Here is a 27,466-nt window from a genome sequence, read left to right on the forward strand (position 1 = left end):
GGAGAAGCTTAATAATAGGACAGCGCTGAGAATTGATGAGGGCCCAAAGGTATTACTTGGAGCCGGTGTGTTGTGGCTTTGAGGAGAGGAGCTCACCTGCGAGTATAAGCCATAAGCCAAAGCAGAGACTCTTGTTTGAAGCATTCACCTGCTCAGGATGACTGAAAGTGCTTTTTAAGAGAGGTTTACCTGGTGAGCGGGTGCTGGCCCGTGTTAGCGATCGCTCTCTCGACTTGTAGGGGTAGCGCAATGTCGTATCCAACAGCTTGAAGCTTTCTTTGAGCGAATGGGACTGATAGTACTCCACCAGCTCCTGTTGAATTCAAGGACAAAGAAAAATGGAGTTTTTTTCTGCTTTTTGTTTTTGCAGTTGAGTCCTGTATATTTCTTACCAGAAGGCTCTCGAACTTCTTTGCCTCAGTGATGTGAATCCAGCTGTCTTTCTCGATGACTTTGATGTGTTTTACTTCATCATTGAACCTGTAAAGAGAACCCCCCGAGAGGAGAAGCCGTTTATGGCTGCTTTGTGGTGTTCAGCTGCTCAAAATATTTTTGCTTGGATCGTGGAACAGACTAAAATAAAGTAACTTTCAAACATTAAGGCTGACTGTCAGGTTTGTTTACTCAATCAAATAAACGCTGGTCCATGCAGGCTTATTGCACCTGCGCTAAAGCCCGGAACACAAATGTGCAAATGTATTCCCTCACTTAAAACGTCGCCATAATACAGCTCCAGCAGGAGCTCAAGCATTATTTATCTGTGGGATGAATTCTCTCAGAGGAGAGGCACAAAAAAAATAGAGAAAAAAAAAGAAGGCAATTACTGAATGATAATTAGTTGGAGCTAAAAGATGCTCTGAAAACGCTGAATGGGGCTCCCTGTTACAACTTGATGGGGATAAAAAGCTTCCCTTGACATTTTCCCGCCCTGTAAGTTGTGAAATGCTCACTTGATGCTTATGGCGAACCTCTCCGCCTCAGCTGTCCTCTCTCTGATAAGGTAGGTCCCGCTGCTGTGCGACTTTAAAAGGTTGTCTGCCTGCTGGCGCTCCATGTTCCCCGCAAACCTACAGAGGAGCAAGAAATTAAAAGTTGCAGCCTCCAAGTTTAGGCTCTATTATTATTATTACTGAGTGACAGAGTGAAGGCTACCGAGATGTAATTATTATATTTTTTTTGCTTGAGGTCAGCCTGCTGTTGCCCTAAGTTAACGGAACACATCTTTAATATTAACACATCTAAACTAATTATAGGATAGAAACCTTGGGCTAATGGTAGTGCAGCATGTACAGGGCCATTAAATCTACAACATTTGGAAGTTAATAGTCTTACCAAGGATATCCATAGTAGTCTGCTTCCCTTGAGGACTGCCGGCTGGATAACGACTGGAAGGGCTGTCACGTGTAAAACACACCACACGTTAAAGGATGTTGCAAAATCGGAGCTTTGAAGTGATTCTTCTAAACATGCTGCATGTGCCACACAGGCAGTAAAATGATAACTTCAGAGGAAAGAGAGGACTCTGTGAGCTCGTGCTACAAGCTTTAATGACTAAGTCCCTGCTGTTTACGGTCTTACCTTTGGGTCCAGACAAGGTTTAACACAGGAACTGGGGAAGAAGCCGCTCTTCTGTGTTTGTATCAGCTTCCCCTGCAGGATCAAGGCAGGGCAAGTTTATTAGTAGACACCAGGCAAAGGATTGCCTCAGGGCAGTGGATAGATGTACATGAAGAAAAATGGAAGAAACAAAGAAATCTATGCCATTATTAGGAGCAGTCATTCTACAACACTGCTAGTTATGTGTGTAATCAAATGTGAATCTTTGGTGCCCTCTACTGGTCACATCACAAGCACTGTGGCACCAGTTCATTCCAACACTGCCTTATATTTCTTAAGGGAAAGCAACCTGGTAGTATGCCAGATACAGGAAAAAATGGAAAAATAAAAAAACAGAGATGCCATCTTCACTTGGCACTGAAAGCATATTCTGTACATCACATTCTATACTGATGTGAGAGGATGTACTCGCTAGGAAGGAACGAATCTGTCAAGATTACCCATCAGTGTCAAGACAGGAGCTGAAGTGCCTTCAGTGTCTGCTGCCTGAAGCCATCGATATTGAGCGCCGCGCACCCTTTGACATCACACAGGGAGATTAATCTGCCACGCTGTGGAGGGACAGCCAAGTGTAATAGCGAAGAAAATTCACGGCACCAGAGAGTTTCCCTGAGTCACTCGTCCAATATTAGCATATACAACTCAATGATTCAGCCGGGACATCAAATGACCCCACAGCGAATTGTGTCACAGCTCCCCATCATCCGCACTAACTTATTTTCAAGGACCCCCCAGGTCTGCAGCTGCTGCACCGCTAAAGTTCAGCTAGAAGACAACTCATACCGTCGGTAATGGTGCATAGAGCTTTTCAACTTGCTCATTCCAGAAATAATGCACAGGCACGCAGCACCACTCTCCGTGTGGACACCCCAGGCATGTTGGTGACCGACTTCACCACACTGAAAATGACAGGGCGCCTCCGTTTCCTGTCATTTCAAGGTAACCGATAAAGAGCTTTTGTTTTCTATTTTGACAGTTGTCTGTTCTTCAGCAATTTGGGCTCGAAATGCTGGAAAATGATATGACTTCTCGCCCACAGCCTTCATGTTTGTGCAAGAAATAGAAGGCTACAGTTAGTTTTGGAAACACCGCCCGCCTCAAGCACCGCAATCCATCTCCCAAACACTCTAAAGCTCTGAGCAAAATCTCGTTAGTTTAATCTACACGAAAACTGAAGCGTAAAAACATCAAGTTGTTGTCGGTTTTTTCATATGCCAGGGTAGTTATTGGCCATGCTCCTGACTTCCAGGAGTCTGCTGGTTTCTTTCTGGCGTCCTCACAGAGAAAACAAGGCTGCAGGAAGTCACAGCGAGAAATCACTTTCGCAAAGATTAAGCAAATGAGAACGAATGTGTTAATTAGTTGGCTCAGGAGGTGCTACAAAGTTGGATTTTGGTCTGTCGGGACATGTATAGTGAGCAGCAGCTGTAAGTTTGCAGCTGAACCTCGGACTCATTGATCATTTCAAATCCAATAAACCTGGTTTCTCGATGTGCCGGAGTGGAGGGCCAACATCAGCCGTCAACATGGCAACACGCACACTTTCTGTATCAAAGTGGTGATTGGGTTTAAAATGATCGGTACCTCCCACCATGCTGTGTCCGGATCTCCCTTTAGCAACTCGATAAAATCTCCTGTTTGGAAACAGAGAGGGGTCTTCCCTGGAGGGGCTGGTGTGCCGTGGTAGTTCCTCACTGCCACCATCTTAGGACCTGAAGACACGGCAGAGGTAAGAGGGAGCAACAGATACAGGTTCACAAGGAGGTCTGAAAAGAGTGCTGCTAGCAAACATTAGCAAACAGCAGGTTGGTGCTTATCTTACAATGAGGACCTTTACCGGAAGTTTATTTTCTCAAATTCAAGCATTTTTGTTTTTTACGTCAAAGTACAACAAACAAACCAGGATACCCATCACTGTCAAAGATCTGCATTGTCACCCACTCTGCATGGCTGCTGGTGTTAAAATAGAGCTAGCCACTAGATGGCAATAGAGAGCTGTGCTGTTCAAAAGCAGTCAAAACAAATTTCACAGCTGACGGAACATCTGGCATCACATCTAAGTGTTGAGTGACTGGAAGCATTCTTACCTGGTGACATTCCAGGCTCCTGTAGATTAAATAAAAGAGATAAACGACTGATAAAATGCCATCAAAACTCTTGAATAGCTGTGTGTGTTAACTGTGATTCTTTTACAAGGGGAGACAATGTCAGTGAGAGCATGTTGTTAATGGACAGAGGCTCTACTCACCAAGTCAAGAGGATCTGAAACAATAAACAGAACACATGGGCTGTTAGAGAGGACTGGCAACAAAACTGATTATTCATAATAAAGCCTAAGATTCGATGTTCAAATTCCACAGAGAGAGCCTCACATGGTGTACATTTTTGAGTGTTTACGTCAAACAAGAACGCAGTTTCTCATGCATGACTTGCTGGGCTCTCGAGTGTAACTGAGGGTGACGGAGGCAAACTGCGTGGTGACTTTCCACCTGTGGTCATATTATTTCCTCCTTCAGTCACTCTGCCGTATTGGTGCTTTCAGCTCTGCCCTTGAGAGTAATCATATTTAGCTCAGCCAACTACAGTATATTAGGATTTTGATCTACAGAACCAGGGGAGGCGTTGAAAGGCTTTGGAACATTAAATATTTAAAGTTTGGCCACACTCAGCTGTACTGCACTTTGATGATCACGAGTACAGGGACATTTCAGAGAAGAATTTTGATGGACATACATCATTTCCATGTCTTTAAATGAACTGTACAAGATAGTCATAACAGTTTTAGACATACTGAACCTTCAGGTTAAAGTGATCCGATGCTTAAAAGGTACAAACCACTGGAGTAAATAATTCTAACTATATTCACAGTGTTAATAAAATAACAAAACACTGCAGGGTATGAAATGACAGTCACAGGATTCCTCTCGACTCCCAGATGATATTTCCCTCTTTGACACCAAACGTAATGACTCAATGAATTAGTCCCATCTTCCCATCCCCCATAATGCCCTGCTGGGTGAAGTAGGGCTGTGCTCTGTAACAGCAGGTCAAGTTTGTGTGAATCAGGGCGGTCGTTGCTCGTGTCACGCACATCTGTGACATACGGCCACGCTGTTCACATCTAAATGTTGCACGGCCAAAACCTTCATCTGACTAACATTTTCGTTTAAAAGGGAAACACCTACTGATTTTACAGATGGTGATCACTTCCAGACACTCTTTGTGAGCTCCTGTTCCACAGCGAGAGCAGTAGTAGCCCTGATAGAAAATGCCCCTGGAGAACACACACAAACACAGAGTTACACATCAGTAATGCAAACAGGAAGTGTCTCAGACACACATTAACCTCCTGCAAGAGCAAACCATGAGGGGGGGGGCTGCAGCTTGGTCCTCCATTCTGTAAATGTGGCTGCAGATCCCTCATCATTTTCTACTGTATAATTCTTTAAAATCACAAAGTCAACTCGCCTCATTTAAGCCCATGTTCTAAGTGGTGCATTTGGTATGGCCACTGTTACAGTGCATGCGCCGCATGCTGCCATGTAGACTAGTAAGTGCCATAAATCACAATTGGATCCACTGGGGCTGCAGCACTAATTAGCATCTTGAGCTCTGGTCCCTGCCTCCACCAGCTCTGTGAATTTAGGTCAGCAAAGCCATGAAATTTGTGGGTCAATACAAGAGTGGAGTTTAGCCAGCTTACTGTAATAGAGGTGAAAGTGGTGATCCACAGCGCGGGTGGGTTTGTCCCCTGCACAGCACTCTCACACGAGAGGAAGCGTGTTCAGGCATACAGTGGGTGGTGTTGGATGGATACGTTTCAAATATCCATCAGCCACAGTCACACCAAAGACTGGTATGGGCCTAAAGAAGGACTATTACCAAATGGCAGCTTCTCTCTTGAGTTTTAATTCTGCAGTTGCTTTTTTTTTAAGCTTGACACCAATTTTATTGGAGATACATTAAATACTACATTCATTAATGATGTACAGCCCCACGATAATGGAGCTAATATTGTGTTTTTTAATCTTCTTTAAAAGCTACCACTAAGTTAGCATCTTCCTGCTAATTAGGAAAAAAAATAAACAAACACACAAGACAAACATGCTTTAGAATTTTAATGCCGAATTGTCCCGACAGGACATAAATAATTATAATGAAATTTTACTTACTGTGCACCTTTTAGCTAAATAATAAATTCTTCATCAGCAGAGACAACAAAAAAAACTTCTGCCATTTTGTTAGCTAGTTAAAGTTAGCTCCACCAAGACTTTCTACATGCGGAGAATACAAATTATCACATCACTAAAAGCACTACACAAATCAAGTAAGCTTTATGATGATCAGATATTGGGCATTCTGCAGAATTAATACTTTTTACGGCTTCTTCTTTACGAAGGAGAAAACTCACAGTCGGTAGCAGGCTAAGATTTATGGACACCAAAAGAAGTCCACTCTATCTGTCCAAAAGCAGAAAAATCCAACTATGAGCACAACTAGAGCTCACTATGCAACACAATATATCTCTCTAGCTTCAGGGCCTCTGATTTTGTTGGATAGGGCACGGCTAGCCGTTTCCTCCATGTCTCCATTGTGGCACTAAGCTAAGTTAGCAAGTGGTAGCATCATATTCGTGGTCTGATTCTATAAATCGTAAATATAAATGCTTTCCAAACTTTAAAACCTTTTCTCTTCAAATAATTCCGCTGCTGTATCAAACATAAAAATAATGCATTTGGCTCTGTGTTACATAGAGTTTGCCTGCCCACATATTGAATGAAAAATACAGGAAAATCTAGGCTCCTGCTGAAGACTTTACACATAACGGCCCATTTGGAAAGTCTGCATAAGGCTGTATTAATTTTGGGATATTAGGTGCAGATAAATCCACATGAGCACTGGAGTTTGTTACCTCAAGAGCATCTTGCAGGCTCGACAGTTGGTGTTCTTATCAAATGTGTGCATTTGGAAGTTATGCTGATTGGCGGTGGCCCTCTCTGGCTTGATGTTGGACCTGGAAGAGTCAATAGTTCTACGTCAAATCAACTAATTGGGCAAAGCAGCTGAAAGGATTTCCATTCAGCTGCAACTGAAGTTGAATGATATAAAACATGAGAGATTAAGATTTTTTTTTTTAAATGCATGAAGCTAAAAGGAAAACGGAAAAACCAATTGAATTTCAAGAAAATCTACTGCACCGCCATCCAAATCTCATTACAGCGCCTAAATGTGATCATACTTACATTGCCATTTCAAACTGCTCCATCCACTTCCTCTTTGTGTCCTCTGTTTTACAAAAAAACTGGAAGCCCTGCTTCCCTTGCAGGTGGATCAGATAGAAACCATACGACCACTAGGGAGAAAAAGTGAGTGTAGAACAGATGGCAGGAGATGTGTGGATGGCAGTGGCAGAGGGAGAGATGAGCAAAGAAGCTTGTGGTAACAGCACTTTCAAACAGCTACATTCGCAACTGTAAATGTAATAACATTCAAGTCAAGACGAGAAGATATTCTGCATGCTATGGCGAGGCGTATGAGCAGAAACCGGAGAGCCAACCACAGAGCCGGAAGGTACATGTGCAATCACGGCATGACATCCAAAGACCACCACTTCCAAAAGTAGGCCTCTATGAGAGAATGAGTTAAATAAAGGGATCACTTGAGCTTACCATTTTTCCACTCGACTGGTAAGCATGCAAAAAGAAAGACACCAGAGAAAGACCCAGTTACACATGCAAACATGGATAGACACATGCATTAAACAAAAAAGCCATGTTAGACTGGTGGTGCAATGCACTGCTGTATGATTTCATGAATCCAAAATAAGCTTCACTGCATTTACATGGTCTTTCAAGCATTTACGAGCACAATGCACATTTGGTACTTCGATGCATTACGCACACGTTCCGTATCTGAAATTACCATCAACAAGCGCCTTCAGCTCAAAGGCAAATTTGTAACAATTACACAGGCTGTTTCATTATGTGCACTTGCAAGGCTACCTTTGGACACATCTCGCTGTGTAAGGAAGAGTTCTGTTTCAAACCAAAGCAAATCATTTTCTTACCTTTTTCATGTCTCTGTTGTTCGTGGGGTCGTCCGACATTTTATAAGACTGCAGTTCAATAATCTCTTTCAGCTCATAGCAATAGCCTTTCCTCTTGCAGACAATAACCACTTTGTCAAACAGGAAGATATACCTGGAGATAAACACACAAATTCACAGATCAAATTCCCTGATCAGTTGGGGATTATTTACATTTTTCTCATCTAATTCAGACTCACCGGTCTTGTTTCGTTCTGTTGACGATGGAGCACACTTTCAGCTCTCCATCTATCTTTGGCCTGCCGTACTCCTCCAGTTTCACCTGCTGCTTAGGTCACAAAGAGACACGACACAGGGTGTGGCTGTGGTTAGGATACAAATGGACTGAGCTGAGGGACATAAAGTAGACTGTAAAATATCACCTGGGGATGGACATGCAGGTTATTGAACAAAAAAAAAAGAAAGAGAGAGAGAGAGAGAAAAAAACAGCTACTGTGGTGGACATCCACAAATGAAGAGCTGCTCTTCTTTGGGAAAATGCTAGTTGTTCATATAAATTTATCGCTGATTGTTGAGTCATTTTTTGGCTTTATTGTTTCCCTTCACCTCTTCTCATTTACATTTTCTAAATGCAAGAGGAAGTCCTTCTAATGATGACAGCCTCTTCCACTTCAAAACACTGACAAGAGCTTAAAATCCCACAATGGATGAATGCCCTGTGATGCTAAATAACAGCTGAACACGGCATACTTCTCTATGATCCCATCTCCTATAATATGATGAAACGACAGTCAGCAAGTTTATCTTCAAGGCCTTTAAACACGAATGAATTCAAATCGTCTCAACATATTCATCTTTCGCTCTCAAAGTAGAAGTGAAAGAGGAGTACTTACGAGGTTTTCTATTGAACTTTGGAATTCACTGATTTTTTTCAGAGTCTCATTGTCCCTCTTGACTTCGTTGATGTACATGGCCAGGTCCTGAAAGTGTGGGGCAAAAGTTCTTTTAGCTTTTGGGTTAAAATCTCGATGGTGTCCCCCACATGGTGCAATTTAAGCCACAGTGCTGTTATGTAACATTTTCAAATGGCCACTCAGAGACGTGCACACGTATAACTCAAACCTGCATAGCCTCCAGAGCCTCCTTGAGTTGTTGTCTCTCTGGTCGGTCAGTTGAGTGACTCAGAAGTTCCTGCAGAGGGAGAGAAAATATTAAAAAACATGATGCAAACACTGGCTGTGATGTGTTGACAGAGATGTGCAGTTGTTCTCTCCAGATGTGACACTGATGTGGCAGACAATGAGTTGCTGCTGAGCACCATCAACAGCAACGTCAATAAAGAGCTGAAGCGAGTGGTAACTAGCTCCATGTCTGGCTGTTCTTTATAGTAACAAGATAATTGCAGATTTGTTTTCCCCTGCAAATCACGCTGTCCTCACAGCCGATCAATAACAAATATGTTTAAACACTTTGATTTGCCTCGCATATCACAGGCTTATTGGAGTGATTTATAAAATGCTGGCGAGCAGTGTTTTAGGGAATAAAGACACAGTCAGTCTTTTTTTTTTAATAAGGAACAGTAAGGTTTTGCCAGCTGTCCGCCAGCCTGACAAACACATTCAGCACTTTCTGAAATCATATGCAAGTTAGACTGCTATGAAAGAGCTAGATCAGATCAGTCTGGACTCATTTTTTATTTCAAAAGCAGAGTTATCAACAGTCAAAGACCAAAATGCTTCTGATCATATCAAACCTGCCTGGGTGCATATTCATTTGAACTGAGAGTATCCATCAGCCGCCTTAAATCAGACCCACTTAAGGTGACGCCCACTCTGAGATTAAGAGAAAATATGGCGAGAGAGAATCGATGTCATTACGCCTCCGGGTTTCAAAACAGCAACTTTACCGATTAACTGGAAAAACTAAAAAGCTGGCAGGTGTTCTGATCCTGAATCTTGCTCGTTAATCACTAACTTTACTTCCTAACCTAAAGAGCAGTCAGCCCCGCATCTTTATGCCTTTAAATTAAAGTCTTAATGAACACAACTGCTCCTCTTATACGAGGTGTTCCAGACCTCAGTGGGATCAATATAACTGCCTCACGTGTGATTGAAGCTTTTTGTTGCCAGAACAATTCATGGCACGGACCATTAAAAAGCGATCAAACCATGTCTTTGTGTAGACCTCATGTTGCTTATCAGCGTAAAATAGCTTCTTAATACCTGCACACTGATCAGTTACAGTTTGTCTTTTAGTGACATTTAAAAGCGTTCATATCACGTCGTCCCTCCCAGTCGGGTTGTGTGCATCTTGGGCCTTCCAGTGACCCCCCCCCCCCCCCCCATTTGAACTGGAGGTGGACCAGATGTATTACGCCAGAGCCACGAAAACGAAGCTCTCGGATTCACCTGGTTCCAAGGTTCCTGTGCAGCACCAACCATGTTGATTGACTTCACATGTGTCATGAAACAGAAATAGGAGGAGAAAAAAAGGGGCTCATACCAAACAAAGGGTCAATACTACTGTTCCTGGATTGGTGTGCAGCGGCGTCCTCATTTTCGGGATACTGTGACAGAGCTGTGCATGCACAACCGTTTAAGAAGCTGAATAATTTATCTGTGTCTAAATCTAAAAATAATCAGTCAATAGCAACGACAGCAAATAGAATTCTAACTAGCCTTTTTAAAGCAGACTTAGTTCAATATTTCATCTGGTTCATTTGGTGGCTCAGCGGGCACCAGAAAAGAAAGGACATATATAATTCAAGCTGTGTCTGATACATTCATAGTGCATACACTGATCAGCCATAACTGTATGCCCCCCCTCCAATATCACAATTAGGACGTCACCCTCATGACATTACAAATAGAAAGGTCTTTAATGCACAGCTTGTCTTGCTGCTGCCGAGTCTGATTAAGCAGATCTGTTAAACACTAAAATGTCTTACTTTTGCACGAGCCACACGCATATGAAAGACATGGCAGCATGTACCTGCTTTCAACTAAACACTCAAGCTGAGACGAAAGATACTGCATGATTACACGGCTTTACAAAAATACAGCACATTCATCAAATATTCAAACTGCTAGAGGGGCATTACATCTCAGATGACTGTGCTGAATTCGCTTTATTTAGAGTGTGGTACATAAAAGATGAAGTGTGCTATTCACACCATGACCAAAGTAGTGAACACCGCTGTGAAGATATCTATGCAACATCTATGCCCCTGGGCACGATTGGACACGCACAAACACACACACATAAACACAAAGAGTCAGTCGGGCGTGCCCCAAGGCTGCAGCACACGCCACAGTCCACCCGCAAAGTTGTGGGAGGCAGTGAAATGGGGCGTGTTTAATCTGATTAGGGCACGATTGATTTGACCTGAGAGACTCGCTGTGACTCCTGCAGGGGTTCGATTCGAGCAGCATTCTGTAGACCAGCGATCACCTGATGCGAACACGTGCCTCCACCTCAGTCCATTACCCACCGCAGCATATGCTCATCCATTATAGAGATCCAGAGTTATTTAATCATAGGGAATATTACAGTGGCCAGCTTGTTTTGTAAACCAACACTTGGAGCAGAGCTTCAGTATGAAATACTGGCTGCTCAATCAACTGGAGAGACAATCCGTCAGTTCTAACGATCCCATAAGGTGTTCTCTCAAAGTCTTCTGGGTACCCCAGCTTCATCTTGATCATTACTGTTCCAGATAACCGACATTTCTTAATTACATTACAAGCTGAGGAAGTGCTACACCGAAAATGCACAGCAATCCTCTTACAGAGTTCTCCTGTTAGTGGCGATAAATTGTTTTGATTTTTAAGATTAGGAGGCTGCCGCTTGCTGGGGCAGGTTTTGTGAACAGAACACAGCAGCGATGATCTTTCTCCAGGTGCTGATACAATGGCTAAGTGTAGCTGATGCATAGCAGCTTGCACATCGCAGTTTGCACATCGCAGTTTGCACATCGCAGTTTGCACATCGCAGTTTGCACATCGCAGTTTGCACATCGCAGCGCTGCTGACACACCGGGTCTAATGAATAGCAGTTCTTTCTCAACAGGAAATGTTACAGCAGCGTCGCAATGAAAAAGAAAAACCGAAACCTTGCAGCACGAGTGCCTTTCATCTGGCATGAATGTTTGTTTTCAAATGTAAAAAAAAAAAAAGCCATTCCCACTGAGTTATGAGGAAGCTCATCTGTTTCTCTGACGAGTGGAACATAATGACTTCTTTCTTTCAAGCAGGTTAAAGAACACACAGAAGACACTGCTTGGGTTGTTTGGACTTGTCACTGAGGAAGAGCCGTGACTCCACGTTTTGTGGCAGTCAGGTGGAGGCACTGAACTGCGTTGACTGGGGCAGACGGAGCTCACAGCTGAGCCTACAGTCTGAAAGCCAAGCCAAAAGCCAGCTAATGAAACTCACTGTGAGCTGAAGTGAAAGGTCTGCACGAAGACTAAATGAGCCTTCCACCTGACTGCGTTAGTACAGAGGTAGTATCATGCTGCTAAATGCTAACAGTAGCTAAATCCTGATTGCTAGCTCTGACCAAGCAGCTCCACCCTGAAAAACCAACACCATTGGCATCTTAGGTTTGTTAGATTCTGTGTGAATGCCTGGCTGCTCTTCTTTATGTCTGTACTGCACTGCAGCCACAACTTCCTGCAGACATTTAAAATGCAATGACACGGTTAAAACATAAAGGTTATGAGGGCTGAAATCCCTGGGGGGTGTCCAAACGTTTTGCATGGTACTCCTAGACATTTTTAAAACAAATTGGCGGTGCAAATTGATACAACAATTTGGCTTAAAGAGAATGCTGCATCTTTTTTGGGGTTCATTTTCTACCAACGTTCACTGTAACACACATTTTAAATGTCTGGGCACATGTGGCGCCCCCTCCTCCCACTGCATGAGAATTAGAGGGCAGAGGAAACATACTGGAAATAATAGGTGAAAACATGCTTGTGCTGAAGCAAAGCACATGTAGGCAGTAACACGCGAGCGGTTTTAAGTTAAATTTCAGGTGGCACCATGTCGCAGCAGTGCATTTAGAAATGTTATTCTTTCAGCAGTGAAACTGGGACACTTCAGGGGGGGCTTGTTTGATGTTTTTTTAAAGGGTGGAAAGAGAAAACTCTTTCCTACTTCTTTAAGACAGTATCCACTCAGAAAAATCAAAAAGCTGCAGAGCATTCAAAGATTTAAAGGACTATACTGTAAAGTTGAAGAGTGAGATGGTTCCTACCTTCAGTAGTAGGTGATACTTCAGCACCCTCTGCATGGGAACAACCAACAGGTCCTGCAGCTTGAACTTCCCTTCTTGCACCTTCAGAGTACATTCCTGCAGAAGACAAGCAGCAGGGCAGCTGTAACTGTTCCACTAACAAGCATTCATTTGTTGTTCAATAATTCATGGGCTCTTTTCTGCTGTTGCTTCCACATATTTACAAGGTGTGCCGTTAACAACAATGAGGACAGTTTTTTTTTTAACTTACGGGTCCCAAAGGCTCTGGCCGTGCCAGAATTTGTGACACGATTATTCTGCGTGTTGACAGAGAAATCCCTCCGAGCGATGAACGCATTTCTACAAACTCTGCCTTATGGAAGTAAGAAAGTCTTTTGTAAGCACCATCCTGTGAGGAGATTCTCGCAGTGGTTGGTGTAACAGTTTCTCCGACAACTGTGCAGTCACAGTGACAGCTTATCCCTCTCTACAAACAAGGTTGTTTTTTTCTTACAAAGAGACTGTGAAAAGCCGATTTATCCCGTTACAAAGCTCTGCTATTTTGAGAAGAGAGCATCTGAGCGTCAACTAACCAAGGCTGTGATCATCTCATTATGTTGTCAATAGCACCCAAGGCCATTTGGTTGCACTTGCTAACTGCTGATGTGCCTCAATCCCGCTGTTACATCAGAATTCTGCTGTGAGCTCAGCTTCCTCTAAAGCGCGCTGGTTACAGAGCGGTGTGGAAGGAGGAAGTTCTTCAGACATCACATAGATTCACATTAAAGAACATATTTCCCCTATTCACCAAAGTTAAATACAGCTGCTAAAATAGAAATATCTAATGTTGAGGTTGAGTTTTTTAAATAAACCCTCACTTGTTATATCTTTTCCCCTTACTGTACAGTAACAATTGTGTTGGGATTAATGGGGATAATAACATAAAATACACCATGCAAATACACCAGTTTACTACGAGTTCAAATAAACTGGAATTAATTAAATGGCTTCAGCATATGTCTGACATTTTGAAGAAGTATGTCAATTTCCTTCTCTTTGCTTTACTAATTTCTGCAGGTTCTGTTTAAAAAAAAAAGGAAAAATAAAGCCTTTTTTCCACGACAAGCAAGACAAAGAAACTCATTCATTTCACCAACTATAAGAAGGAATTGGACAGATTAGCATGCATCGTGTAGCCGGGATATAATGTACTCTGCTATCGTGCTCAAACAGTGCCGAGAGATTTCAAGGTAGCTTTGAGCTTAATATGAGCAGCTAGCACCATTCAACACCATCAAACAAATCTTGCATTTAGGTCTAAAGATTGTTTAAGATGTCACAACAGAGTATTCGTCCTCTCTACTTTTCAATCCACCTGTCGCTCGGCTCGGCTGTCGTCCATCTGCGCAACAAAGGCTTTAACAAAGAAAAGGATGGAGGGATGCAGATGTGTCTACTGTCTTTTAGAACATAACGCTCTGATTTGCACTGTGAGCCAAGCACACACACCCCCTGAACACAGCTATTGGCAGATTTGAGGGGGAGGAGCCAAGTTTATGTTCACATCCAGTCACAGAAAACTGTGGCTTTGCGTGCCTTTAAACCTGAAATAAGCACAAAAAAGGATATAGCCTGAGATATGCAAAGGTAAGTATGATGAAGCGTGTGTGCCTGGTTTATCCCCTGCATGAGCTCTAACCCCACCTGCCTACTTATTTTTAATTCAGTCACAAAAACAATACGATTAAGAGGAAATATAAGTCCAAACTTGCGGAGATGTTCTTTCAATCATGGAAGGGACCTTACCTCTACTTTAATCTTGACGTCTTCTCGTGTTGCTATTAGCTCATCCAGTGTCTTCTGAGCGTTCTCCATGTGGCTGCAGTACTGACCATAGATCAACAACCTGAAGAGGAGCACAACCCAAACATTAACCCTGACACACTGTCGCTCATTCTCCAACAGAAACTCAAAGGGAAGGGACAAATTTAAGGGTAATCCTTCTGTCAGTTCTGCCCGCGTCCTGTTTACTGGACAGGTAAGATATTACAATCTGTTCACCTCACTTTCCATAATCAAACCTTCTTTGAGCGCTTCCTGTTTGAGCCACTGACATTTTTCATATCACAGGATGAATAAAATCCAGACATTCACAAACGTCACTGAAGAGAACTCCGCAGCCGAGGCTGTGATTGAGATATTTGTGCTTGTCGTCTAACAAAGTGGGCTCATAAAACATGTCCAAGCTCGGTGTACCACATGCTTACCCTAAAATGAGGCTTAATAAGAGCTAATAAGGCCCCTCTGACTGTCTGAAATGTTAAAGATATACAATCTCTCCTTTTCCCCCCCAATACAGATAAGAAAAAAAAGAAGAGTCCACAATTAGCTGTGAACTGCTTAGTGGTTTGAAGCCTTTAGGCAACATTAATTTTAAGATTAATAACACAATTTGGGGGGTCAAAGTGAGAGTCATTCCGCACCACAGGGGGCAGATAAAGGATTGTGTGAATGAAAGTATGGTCATTAAGAATGTGCAGCAGCCCGATCCCCCAGGCAATATTTGTTGAGGTGGCATCTTCCTGCCAATAAGCTGTAATCACAGAGCGCTAATGAAAGACAGTGCTTCGTATCAGTTGCTTTGCAGAGCTCCCCTTATCAGTCTGGGAGGGGAAAAAAATCTCTTAATTTCAAGCGGAGAAGATATGAGAGCTGTGTTCATTAGATATTGTATTGGGACTCTGACACAGATCTTTGGGTTCAGCTGGGAGGGAGTTCAAAGTCATCTTGCCCGGAGGATGCCGCTGCACGTGGCACGCATGCCTCTCACTCACTCATCGAGTCAAAGTAGGGCATTGGCACGGCTGGTATAGTGCTACCCTCCCCCATCACAGAGTTGGCACATCTCTTAATCTGAATCTTGAGTTGGTGGGGAGAGCTGGCACGCTGACGTCTAATCAAGCCCCTGATAGATCTGTGAGGCAGGCAAAAGCAGCACTGCCAACAGACCAGGCAGAGGAAGTTAATGGACCACAGGTTTGCACGTGCACGATAAAACGCAGGATTATCGCCTAAACTAAAACTGAAAATAAACTGCCTCCTGTTGGCTCATCAAATCAGTTTTAAAAATGTCGGACTGCTTCAACATGCTGCCCCAGAAACAAGTGCAGACTAAAGAAGCTCTATACTGATGCAGGAGCACGTCTTCAAATGAACTGCTCTACTCCGGAAATGTCCCGAAAATGTTAAAGCCGTGCAACTCCGAGGTGGAACTCTGAACCAAAATGTCCCCCTAAAGATTTGCCTTTCTGTCAAATCTGTTCATCAGATGACCATCCTGAGATCTGCTTTGAGCTTCACTGGAGCCCAAGCAGATGTTTGAGTGCCCCCCCACCCCCTGCAGCGAGGCCCCTGCTTTGCTTAAGCCCTGGGCTAACAAGACCCTGATTAAGACTTGATCCACACTCAGAGAGACAGCTCCCCCAGCTCCCGCTCCTCTAAGACGACAAAGTGATTGAGATTAATGGTCGTCTTGATCGATTATAAGACAGCAGACGGACCGTGCAGTGCAGAGAAGACGAAGCAGCACACACCAAAGATACAAATCATACAGTATAATGAGTTATCAGGACACAATGTGGCATGAAGGTCTTCTTTTAAGAAGCTGCTCCAAGACACGAGTGACAAGAGCTCCGAATTTGAGTGTGAAAGTTGAAACTGTTGAGATGGACCACACACAAACACACACACACACACACACACACACACACACACACACACACACACACACACACACACACACACACACACACACACACCCTTGGAAAGGATCAGCTGAATGAAGGTGAAGCAGAAAATGTTATGCGGTATTTTAAAGGCATAAGTGTGTGAAAACTACATCTTATGGAGCTGATTTACACAGTCAGTTAGTTTCTTAAAACGGGGCCAAAACCAGAAAATCCCACCCCCACGGGGACAGAACGATGCTGCAGTAAAAAAAGCAGTGGCAGGAAGCTGATGAATGAAAATGATTCGACCCATCCTCACAGCGTTGGTTTTTCACCACATTTAATGAGATTATTGTTTCGTTTTTTGTTTTTTTTTGCTGCAGCAGCAGCTCTTTACATGCTCTCATAAAACACTTTGTATACGACTAATTAATATGAAGCCAAAGAGACTATAACCAAGCCTGAATTTGAAGAAGTGGTGCATTTCGGGCTGGGATTCATCAGGTGGAGACGCACACAAACTCAATTGAAAGCAAATTTAGCTACAGCCTGGCTGGGTGTCCTAAAAGAGACCTGGCAGGGGTAAAACACTGTGTAGAAATGGAAAATCTGAGTATTTAGAACAGGAAATGTTCTTCAAAACATGGGGCGGATCCACTTTTCCCACCGAGTCAGCGATGAATACTGCGTACCTACATCTATAAGCACACGCCTCTCTTGCCTTTAACGATGGACACATCGCAATGGGAGCTAAGCGCTCATCCCTTTCTTCTGCATTTTGACATGGTTTCTTCCCAGTTTTTATTTTTTATGGAGCTGAGAAAATAAACTTTTATTTTTCTTTCTTACAGTGAGCCAGAAATTTAAATAAAATTAGAAGCTGATGAGAAGGGATTTAATGAACATTCAGGGAGACAACAAAGACAAAACTTTCCTTGCGTGGCCAATTTGGCAAGTGTTCACAAGTGCCATTAGATATCATTGAGCTTCCCAGCTGGCAAAGTTAGTCCGCAGGACCACAAAGAAAAAAGAGAAGCAAAGCAGCTTTACCTAAACAGCAGAGATCTTTGAGACCATTTCCCTTCGGGTTGGAGAGTAAAAGTTTCTATCCTTCTCAGAGCTGGTGATATCGCCCTCATGTGCTAGCCTCTTCCATAATGAGGATGTTGCCGTGCGTATCATTTCACTGAAAATGCAATTCTGGGCAACTGAGCTCCGGGTGTCCACCCCCAACCATGTTGGAGCTCAGCAAGCTGACTCAGGCAACTGAGGAACTCTCCAAGCAAACCAGAAGTGACAGGCCGTGGAGCCAGCTAATATTCTCTGACACATGGCATTGGGACCCCTCACCTCCACTCAACGTATCCCGCACACAGCAAATGGAGGAGAACAAAGAGCAAAGACCCGCTCTAAAGAGGCCCACAGTGCGACTATGATTAGGCACCGCCTGGATATCTGGGAGCCAGATTACTCCGGAAATGAGTTGGGAAATGTTGCAAATGACTATATCAACAAGAGGGCACTTAGATGCCCATTTAGTTTATGGAGCTGCCTCTGAGTGCACTTTTCCATTCGGTCTGGGTCCGTCTGTTTAGGAACCGAGAAGATAAACCGGTGACATTTTCAGCATGGCTTTCAGTTCAATGTCAAATCCAAAAAACAGGGCTTTTCATCCACTGCGCCGACGTGAAAAAAAATAAAACGGATACAAGCACATTGTTGTAAAGGTCACTGGGACTTACAAGCACAGATACCCAAATTAATTATGCCGAGCCTCAGGTCCTCAGGAAAACTGCAGATGCCTGAGAAGAGCCTTGCAGTGCGAGTCCAAATCCCCAGGTTACAGTTGTTTATCACCACAGAGAGACAAGACTGTGCAGCGGCTCATAATGAGGAAGCTATACGTGTCAATCACACGCAGGCAGTGAAAGCCTGTGATGCAGAGAATCTGCAAATCTAATGAATCATTTGCTTTAAATAACCCTGCCTCACATTTGGGAGAATGTCACCAAAAGGTAAGCAGCAACAATGAGCGGCGTGTCATCAGCAAATTTGTTTATGAATGGAGGTGTAAATGTTAAGCTGTTTGCACACGTGCCCAAAGTCCGGAAATTTTTCGGCAGATTTTCCACAGGAAGTGCATGTGAGAAACCGCAGCGCTGGCTCATGTTCTCATGCAGAGTCTTCCCAGCCAACCTCCCAGTCCTCTGCAGTGACCTTTGGTTATCTGGACCTCATCTGGGGCTGCGTGCAAGAGACGATTTTTCAACCAGTGTTCAATGAGATTTGAGAGTCAGATGAGCTTAACAAGGAAGGAGATACAAGTTGGAGTGCGTGCGCTCGCCTGTGTGCGAGGCAGAGGGGGAGAGCATGTGCCAGGCTCTGTGTATTAGTCGGCACAGAGTCTCTAATGTCACTCCAGCTTTGTGTGACACGGCCCTCTAGGCTTCCGGAAGAGGCCTGCAATGAGCTTATTACCTATGCAAACTTACATTGCCTAAAGAAACACTGACTGTTTCAGGGTGGAGGTGTCAGGAAAGGCGGGCGGGGGGGCTACCGGGATCACTGTGCAAAGAAAAATAATGTGTACTTATGTATGCCTGGGCAGGTACACACACACTAGCAGTGAAAAGTGTGACTCACTCTTCCAGGATCAGCTGTATTATTTGAGGAGACTGGCGCATGGAATCATGCCTGAGACCAGCACCTATCATCACCATCATTACCATTACCTATGAAGCAGTCGCACTTAGCACAGCAGGGAGGCTAATCACTGCTCCCGTCAGGGATGCAAATGATCCGCACGTCGCTCTGCAGCTGGGCAAGACGGAGAGCATCAGAGAGAAATCCTTGTTTTTTCAAAACCTTACAGCTTTCCCCCCCTTTTAGTGCTCTCTAAACTCCACTCTGCTCCTTCCTTTCTGCTCGTAAAGTCTTTTTTTAAATCACACACGTGAAACATCTTGCCGGTCCGACGAGAATCTCTTGTTTACAATTAATTGTGCTGGTTTCAGGAATCTTTCTACCACAAGTTGATGAAAGGAGGCGTGTGGGAGCTCTGGAACTTTCACTTTTGCTGCACTTGTTTTTTTAAGAGGATTTCTGTTGCCTTTATTTATTATTATTTATTTTAACACTGAAGTTAGACAGAAGAAGAAGAGGGAAATGCAACGAAAAGGCCCTACTGGGTGGGAGTCAAACTCAAGACACTTGTGGAATGCACCCAAACAACTCTGCTATTAGATCCCATCTTTGTTAATTCCTTTCACAAAATAAGATCTATTTCTGCAGACAGAATATGTTGTGTAGAGAGGGAGTTATTATAATTAACAATGAACAACAAATGTAAATAATATAGTGCAAAAACGTATGTGGTGGAGTAAAAGCAGAGACAAAGGGAACAAGACAAGATAATGCAGTCTTGAGCGCATGTACTTTGTTGGTTTTGGTTGAATGGAGAACAATCGGCTGCGTGCTCTCTTTTATTTTAATCGACTTTGAGAGCTAATCCCATCAATCCTGATCTGCTGGTACTCAACTCCGTGTGGCCTATTGTAGTCTAAAGGGCAGAAAAATGCCTTTGCTTTCAAAATCCTAACCGGATTTTAAGGCTCTTGGTCAACAAATACGGATTTCAGGGTATTTACCTTTCCTTGAAGTCAATGAAGGTCTTCCCGAGGCCACTTCCTCCACTGACCATGCTCACATCGATGGCTCGCAGGAGGGCAAAGTGGACTCTGATAACATCCTGAGTAAACGTCACAACAAATATTAGAGCAAGTAAGAACATTAAGAGAGTTATGTAACGAGTTCATCTGGGAACATTCAGTACACAAAGTGTCTTTCACCGTCATATTTCTAATAGCTCTTTGGGATTCACCCGCTACTAAGTGAAATATAAAGAGAATAGACAAAATAATAAATAAAACAGACTTCTGTGGCCCAGAAGAGGAAATTGTATAGTCAGTTTCTGTCATGACGTCTTAGTATTTAACAGAAGCATTGACGCAGTTGTAATTCAATGGGTAGAAGATGTGTGGTGGTGTTCTTGTGAACTAACAACATAAACCTTTTCCTTTTGTATCCTGTGAGTTATGTCCCTCTGAGAGGCATGAGAAGATGTGGAGTCATCGGTTTTCTGTCGTAGCTGAGCCGTGACACCAACATTTCTCGACAGATAACCACCGTTAATTATGCATGCTGTTACAACAAGTGTGTACAGTGTGTGTAACATGTCATTCATTCAGTTATCCATACACACAGTGAGTCCGTCAGTGGGTGTGTGAGGCACATCCAGCCACGCTTAATAGACACAATCTTCTCTGCTTGACCGGTTACTCACCTCAAGGTTGACAAAAATAGCCTCCATTTCTTGTGGACTCAAAACTTGCTTTAACGGGATCATGTAATTCTTGAGGGGAAGAAAGAAGCAAATTGGTGACTTCTTGAAGAAAAAGAAAAAAATATTTCCCTACACGATACTAGAAAGACTGAGAGCCGGTTTTTCCATGATAAAAATGTGTGCATGAAATGACATAATGCTCCGTTGAAGCTTTTGGCAGAAAGCAGTGACAGGCGACACTGTGAAGGGAAGGGAACATGCATCAGGTCACAGGCTTCACTTGGTGTGCCATAACTACACACAGCTGCTGTGTCTGTTGCATTTGACGGGGGAAAAAAACAAAAAAACATGTCCGTTATTTCTCTAACGTCGCTTTAAGGCTGTCACATTTCATCATCATCATGATAACAAATAGATCAACTAAGAAGCAAGAAAAAGATGGCAGGCTTTATCAACCCCAACTCAATTAAGCTTTACGAGTCTTCTGATCATAAGAGGGACATTTATTCTCATTTACTCTCGCGTTCATTCGATGTGGGAATCACAGGACGCACATTTGGTTTAATGAAATTAGCGAAGCGGATGATTTGTGGCGCTCCATCAGACGGCAGATGAACTCTGCCAACACTGAAACTGATGCGTTAGCAGCACTCATCTTTGTTGTGCGTTAGTTTTTCCAGTACAACAGAGTCGGCTGGCATGCATGCATCCGCATGTTGGTGCGTGCGTGAGACTTTGCAGCCGTTTTATCCCACAGAGTCAGTATATGTTGTTGTTGCAGTGGAAGCAAAAGTGATGTGCAATACTACATGAGCTGTAATCACACTACTTTTCTCAACAATACAGAAAAGTAACGATAACTGTAACGTCTGCCATACACTCTTTGGTGGGGGTGGATTATACTGCAGAAGAGCTAACTTTAAGAAAAGAAATTTAGTCAATTATTGTTGCAATATGAGAAAATGCAATATCAAATGCACAGTTTTTCATCTGATGACCTTAACGTGCGCGGAAAGCTTCAGGGATCAGGGTCTCCCACAGGGGCTCAAGCCAATAACACCCATATCGATCAGCTCCTGTGACATTTGTACTCCCAAATGAATCTGCCGATACTCGACATTTCCATGGAGCGGCACAGTCAAGAGGCTCGAGACAAGGACAACGATGAGGTGGCAAAAGGTAACTCAACATTATGTCCTTGTGCATGGATAAAAATGCACACTCCCTGTCAAAGGTAAGCACCACAACACAGGCTGATGGACCGTTTTCAGCGGGGCTTCTGTGTCAAAGACCAGCCCAGTCCGTCACATGCTGAAGATATTTCACAGAGCTAACAACAGTGGAACTCTATGGCATAGTTTCTCAGCCTGTTCTTCACAGGCAGCTCGTGCTCTACAGTTTTTAAGATCTGGTGTGTGTTCAGATTGTTCACTTAACCTCCGAGTATTTAATCTTTCTTAGATAGGAGATGCGGTTTGTGATAGTGATCGTTGACTATGAACAGTCCTTTTTAAATTGTTTTTTTTCTAGGCAGTCTAGGTAAATTCTGTGAATGGTGATTTAATATTTTGCTTGGTAAAATGTAACATAATAAAATAACATCTTTTTTACTTGGAGTAGCAAGGTCTGTGCTAATTAATGACAGTTTCACACATTTTGCTGCGTTAACCTCAAACATATGGTATTTTAAGCCTCAACTTCAGCATCTTTCATCAGCACATTTCACACTTTTCTAAACATTTTTTTTAAATGTTCATGTCAGGAGATGAATTAGAAATAAAATCATTCAGAAGCTCACCTTTTCAATGTCCTCTAAAGTCTTGTAGTACTTGGCTTCAGTCTCCTGGATCTCAACGAGGCAGCAGTTCCTCTTGTCCTCTTCCGTCATACCCATTTTCTACAGAGAGAATTAAAAAATAAAATATTCAAATGAAATTGCATCTTTATAAAACAGGAGCTAACTGTCTAAGTTTTTAGCAAATAACTCTGCCAGGGTTAGGGGAAGTAGTTAACCATATCCTGAGATTTTACTTCTGTAACTAAGTTCATTGCAGTTTAATGTTATCTAAACTAATTGTTTGACACATTTCAAACAGTGTGAACATCTTTTAGCACACTTGGTTTGGTAGTGCAATCCATCACAGCCGTCAGGTTACATTCTGAGCATGGGATGATGCAGTACAGCCTTCTAATCTAATCACCTCCAGTCAATTTACTCTTAAACTGCTTTAAAATGCAACCTTAATATCATCCTGTCATGATGACTTGTTGACTGTGACAGATTACACAACTCAAGCAGGTTTCAGCATTCAGCTGCAATTTGTTTGATGACATTACCTCACTGGTTATTATCAATATTTTTTTCTATGCAGTCTTGGGTACATTGGATTAGCGTACAGATTTTTATACTGTTAGGAAATGAATAGAATATTGGCTTTAAAGAGAATGAGAGGCGTGTAAGTAAGTCAGCGGTCGTGTTTGACTATCTGTGGAGGGTAGCTGGTTCAACGAGGCATGTTTTTATAGTACTTGTCAAACAAATCCAAGGTTGATGAGTCAGAATCATGTGACAGGTAAATTGAGAGGGGGTGGAGAAGATGCAGAAACTTCGACTTCTAGCATTTCTGATTTCAAACCATGTTGGAAAGTGTTTATTATGTATTCAGAGTGCATGTCAAAGACCTTCAGCTATCGTGGTTTTAGACTCGTTAGACTAGCAGAATTAAGTTATAAAAATGTGTTATAAAAATTGAAAAGAAAAAAGTGAAATATCCTGTTTTCTTAAATTTTCAGACCATTTCAGTGAGTCAAAGCATCTTTGGCAGTAACGGCAGCTTCAAAACCTTTTTGGAATTATCCTACAGGCGTGGCACACATTTTCTTTGGAAGTGTCTCTCATTCTTCTTTGCAGAGTGGCAAAGGTTAGAGCATCCAGACACAGCTCGCTGCTCTGTTAGGTTTAGGTTCATACTCATGCTGGCACAAGAAACCATGGCGGATTCTTGATTCAGGAATACTCTGGCATGCACTGCGGAATGCTGCGGGTTACTATCTTGTTGAATTATACATTCTTACCCCGGTCTGTGATCCTGCACAATATGGGAAAAGTCTAAACTTTCATGAATCTCTCTTCTTCTCTGTCCTGACAAGTCTCCCGGCCACTTTCAGAGAAAAACAACCACAGAGAATGATGCTACGATTATGAGGTTTGACTGTAGGGATGGTGTTAACGAAGTGATGCTTAGTGCCTTGTTTCTCCAACAAACGCCATTGGGAATTGTGGCCAATTAGTTAATCCTTTGATTCATCATCATGAAAGAATATTCCTTCTTAAGCTGCTCTCACACAGGATGCTAAAGAGAAGGGTGAACATGCGCAAATCTCATTTGACTTTGACACTGATTGCTAGGCAGCCAATAAGATATCCAGGAAATAGCTTGATTTTCCAGCTATGGACTATTAACTATTGGCTAGTTGCTCACCTTTCTGACTTTATTTATTTCAGTTTGGCAGGTCTGCCTAAAGTAGGAAGTCTGTTTGTGGTTCAAAGTAGTTGTAAAAAACTGCAAGGAATTGCAATGCAACAGAGTTCATTTAGGAGGGTCTGAAAACCTCTGGAAATAGGACATTTCAGTTTCTTACTCTCAATAATGTCACGGCACAATAGATGAATAATAAGTAAACCCATGTAACAAAATCTGAAAAACTGTCTGAAAATATAACATACACAGTGTTTGCAGTGCTTTTTCGTAAGGAACAAGAAAAGAAATGGGAACATACAAAGGCTTAATATTACAACACATCTGCTATGGTGTGGCGTTGATATGAGCAGCTTAACTAAGGAAGTACGTAAGCCATCTGGAGCAGATTTGGCAGCTGATAACCAGTGTGGATAACACATAAACTGAAGCTAACAATGTAAAAATGGAGGTCCAGTCATGGCTTCTTTCCAGCATGTAATTAACAGAGAAGAAGAAGTCAGAGGAGTGGGGCGCAAAGCCAGCCCGACAAAAGTTTATTTGTCACAGGCTTTGTTGTGGCGGCGGGTGGAGCTCACTGACATCAGTTAACACTGAAGTCATTGAGCGGAAGTCACAGGCCTCGAGCCACACTTTGAACCAGAAGGGGTCTCTGCTCTGTCACCATGCGAGGGTCACTAATCTAATCGGCGGACCATTCTCTTGGGATGCTGTGATTTGTTTAAAATGAAGCGGTGAGGGGGCGTTAGCTGACAGAGTGGTGTGAGTCACAAGCACAGCAGCACTCACCTGCATGTATCTGATCTGCAGCATGAGGAGAGCAAAGCAAGTGAGAAGTCAAGTTTATCACAGAGTATGTCATAAGTGTGCTTAGAGATCTTCTGTCATGTAGGAACTGTATGACAATGTAGGTCACAGACATAATGTACAGGAAGGTACATTAAACGTGAATGGAGATGCTTCCTCTAGTGCTATCAATTCATTGCATCCTCATAATGCAATAATGGTAAAATGAAATCATGCAAAAGAAACGCATTCAGCGCAGTCTACGGAGAAGCCAGCGCTTGAGTCGAACATCCAGGCTTCACATTTGTAAAAAGGCAAACACCTGAGACGATCACATCATCAGTAATTGATAAAAAGGCTGGAAACTGCAAAGCAAAGTCCTCACCATGGGTTGTCGTACTTCCACCTTAATGATGTCCTCATAGATGTCATCGCCGTCGTCCTCACACGGCACGCAGTCGTAGATGTCATCTTCACCCAAGTCATGTTCACTGCAGTAGAATGAGAGGGTACATCTTAGAACAAACTAATAAAAAACGTCATCTTTAAATAACCCTAACAACTGAAAGGGCCTAACTGTCAAACGAATGCAAGCTCATTAACGGGTGATATGGCGAGGTGGTCCAAGCCGCAGCACCCAGCTCTGACAAACCTGAGATGCGTTATGTTATTTAGTGGCATTTTCCTTTAATCTGTTTATTGCTTTGGCTCCCAGCGAGCTAAATGACCTTTAATTAGGCGAGTGGCAAGCAAAGCACAGACGGAGAGGAAAGATTTCCAGTGCTCATGCTCTGCGAGCTCACGCCGTATGTCGCCCCGCACCATAAGAGCCATAATTGTTTGGGAAAAGGATTTTGACAAAGAAGAACCCCAGCAGGAAAACACTTTTTGATCCATGTTGATGAAGCAAATGTTAAAAAAAAACAAAAAAAACAAGGTGCCTCAAGTCCCAAAAAGGAAAATAAATGATTAAATAATGTAAATAAAAGAGTTAGAGTTGCCTGCTAAATGATGAAGAACAAAGGTTTCTGCTAGATAACAGGATGCCAAAAAAACGACACTTTTTACAAAAAAAATAAAAAATGCTTATTTGCAATTTGGAAACTGGCATATGGACACACAATTATCAAAGGATTACTGGAGATAAGAGAGTTCTTTCTGATTCCTAAGCAAATGTACTGATATTAATTAATAAGTGAACATTAGAGATGAAAAATAGTCATTAGCTTTTAATGTCCAGAGATTAGGAGTTGTATAAGCCCTGGTAAAGAAACAATATGGAGTCATCACTCTTGGGAGGATGTTAATCCAGGCGTTTAGAACAAAAGAAATCACAGATGTGACACAAAACATCTTTATTTAACAGCTAAAGATTATGGATTTGTTAAATACACATCAAAAGAGTAAAAAAAAAAGATAAAGTCTCTTTAGATAATGGAATTGTTGGCTCACTAAACCTAAACCCAAACAGGCTGTTGTAGCTGGCAGTGTGACAGATACAGAGCTGCCAGTGGAAACAATGGAAAAACTGATGAAAGTCCTTCAAGAATGTTATTCAGCTCAGACTGTGGCAAAGATGTTGGCTGTTCCTGGTCAGCTGTGTCAAAAAATGAGATGTCTATGCAACTGACGTACAGGTCAGAGAAGACATCTGAAAACTGAAATGAAAAACAAAGTGGTGGGAAAAGGGGTTGATGCTTGTGACCGAACTGTAAGAGACCGCACATGTCAGGTAAAGGAAAAGGTAAAGGACCAGGGAAGATGGCAGTCATTGCCTCTACGGTAAATGCACAGGCGGGCGTTGATATTTTGGAGTATGATTGTACAAAACCAGAATCAGCAGTTGTTGAATAGAATTGTATGCAGTTTTGCACACTGACCTGTCTGCGTAAGAGACGATTTCTCTTCTTAAAAGAACATGGTATTCTCCAAACATACCCCCAGGAAAATGAACCCAGCTCTTTGAGCATTCCTGAGACAGATAAGTCGCTCCTTACTGTCGAATGGGGCGATGTCCTTCCACCATACAAACCACTACAATATTAATTCTAAATATTTCAAGACAAGAATTACAGCCAGGTTTCACTCATGTGACCTCCTACATCTGCTATCAAAGCTCAAACACTCTTTTCACTGGCAGTTTGAATAGGGAATGAAAAAATAAGAGAACACACCAATTGCCCTTAATCAAGTGTTCTGTATTGCAATGCAAAGCTTGTTTGAAGTTTTAATT

The 27,466-nt window shown here is 42.6% G+C and overlaps 1 protein-coding gene across 1 annotated transcript in view; it reads right to left on the reverse strand.

Moving 5' to 3' along the window:
* The window catches only part of vav2 (vav 2 guanine nucleotide exchange factor), a 169,629-nt gene that overhangs the window by 6,948 nt on the left and 135,215 nt on the right, over nucleotides 1-27,466 (reverse strand). Inside the window, exons 5-26 of the mRNA XM_072371665.1 lie at nucleotides 25,619-25,724; nucleotides 22,767-22,865; nucleotides 20,969-21,037; nucleotides 20,274-20,374; nucleotides 14,705-14,804; nucleotides 12,920-13,015; nucleotides 8,786-8,854; nucleotides 8,557-8,643; nucleotides 7,903-7,991; nucleotides 7,685-7,817; nucleotides 7,287-7,301; nucleotides 6,861-6,970; nucleotides 6,530-6,631; nucleotides 4,803-4,891; nucleotides 3,866-3,879; nucleotides 3,705-3,723; nucleotides 3,202-3,329; nucleotides 1,579-1,650; nucleotides 1,333-1,394; nucleotides 951-1,067; nucleotides 393-480; nucleotides 190-313 (exon numbers count right to left, since the gene is read on the reverse strand). Of these exons, the coding sequence (XP_072227766.1) occupies nucleotides 190-313; nucleotides 393-480; nucleotides 951-1,067; nucleotides 1,333-1,394; nucleotides 1,579-1,650; nucleotides 3,202-3,329; nucleotides 3,705-3,723; nucleotides 3,866-3,879; nucleotides 4,803-4,891; nucleotides 6,530-6,631; nucleotides 6,861-6,970; nucleotides 7,287-7,301; nucleotides 7,685-7,817; nucleotides 7,903-7,991; nucleotides 8,557-8,643; nucleotides 8,786-8,854; nucleotides 12,920-13,015; nucleotides 14,705-14,804; nucleotides 20,274-20,374; nucleotides 20,969-21,037; nucleotides 22,767-22,865; nucleotides 25,619-25,724 (1,889 nt within the window). The remainder of the gene's footprint in view (nucleotides 1-189; nucleotides 314-392; nucleotides 481-950; nucleotides 1,068-1,332; nucleotides 1,395-1,578; nucleotides 1,651-3,201; nucleotides 3,330-3,704; nucleotides 3,724-3,865; nucleotides 3,880-4,802; nucleotides 4,892-6,529; nucleotides 6,632-6,860; nucleotides 6,971-7,286; nucleotides 7,302-7,684; nucleotides 7,818-7,902; nucleotides 7,992-8,556; nucleotides 8,644-8,785; nucleotides 8,855-12,919; nucleotides 13,016-14,704; nucleotides 14,805-20,273; nucleotides 20,375-20,968; nucleotides 21,038-22,766; nucleotides 22,866-25,618; nucleotides 25,725-27,466) is intronic.

The sequence above is a fragment of the Leuresthes tenuis genome, unplaced genomic scaffold, assembly GCF_036924035.1.
Source record: "Leuresthes tenuis unplaced genomic scaffold, fLeuTen1.0.hap1 SCAF_19, whole genome shotgun sequence".
Lineage (NCBI taxonomy): Eukaryota > Metazoa > Chordata > Actinopteri > Atheriniformes > Atherinopsidae > Leuresthes > Leuresthes tenuis.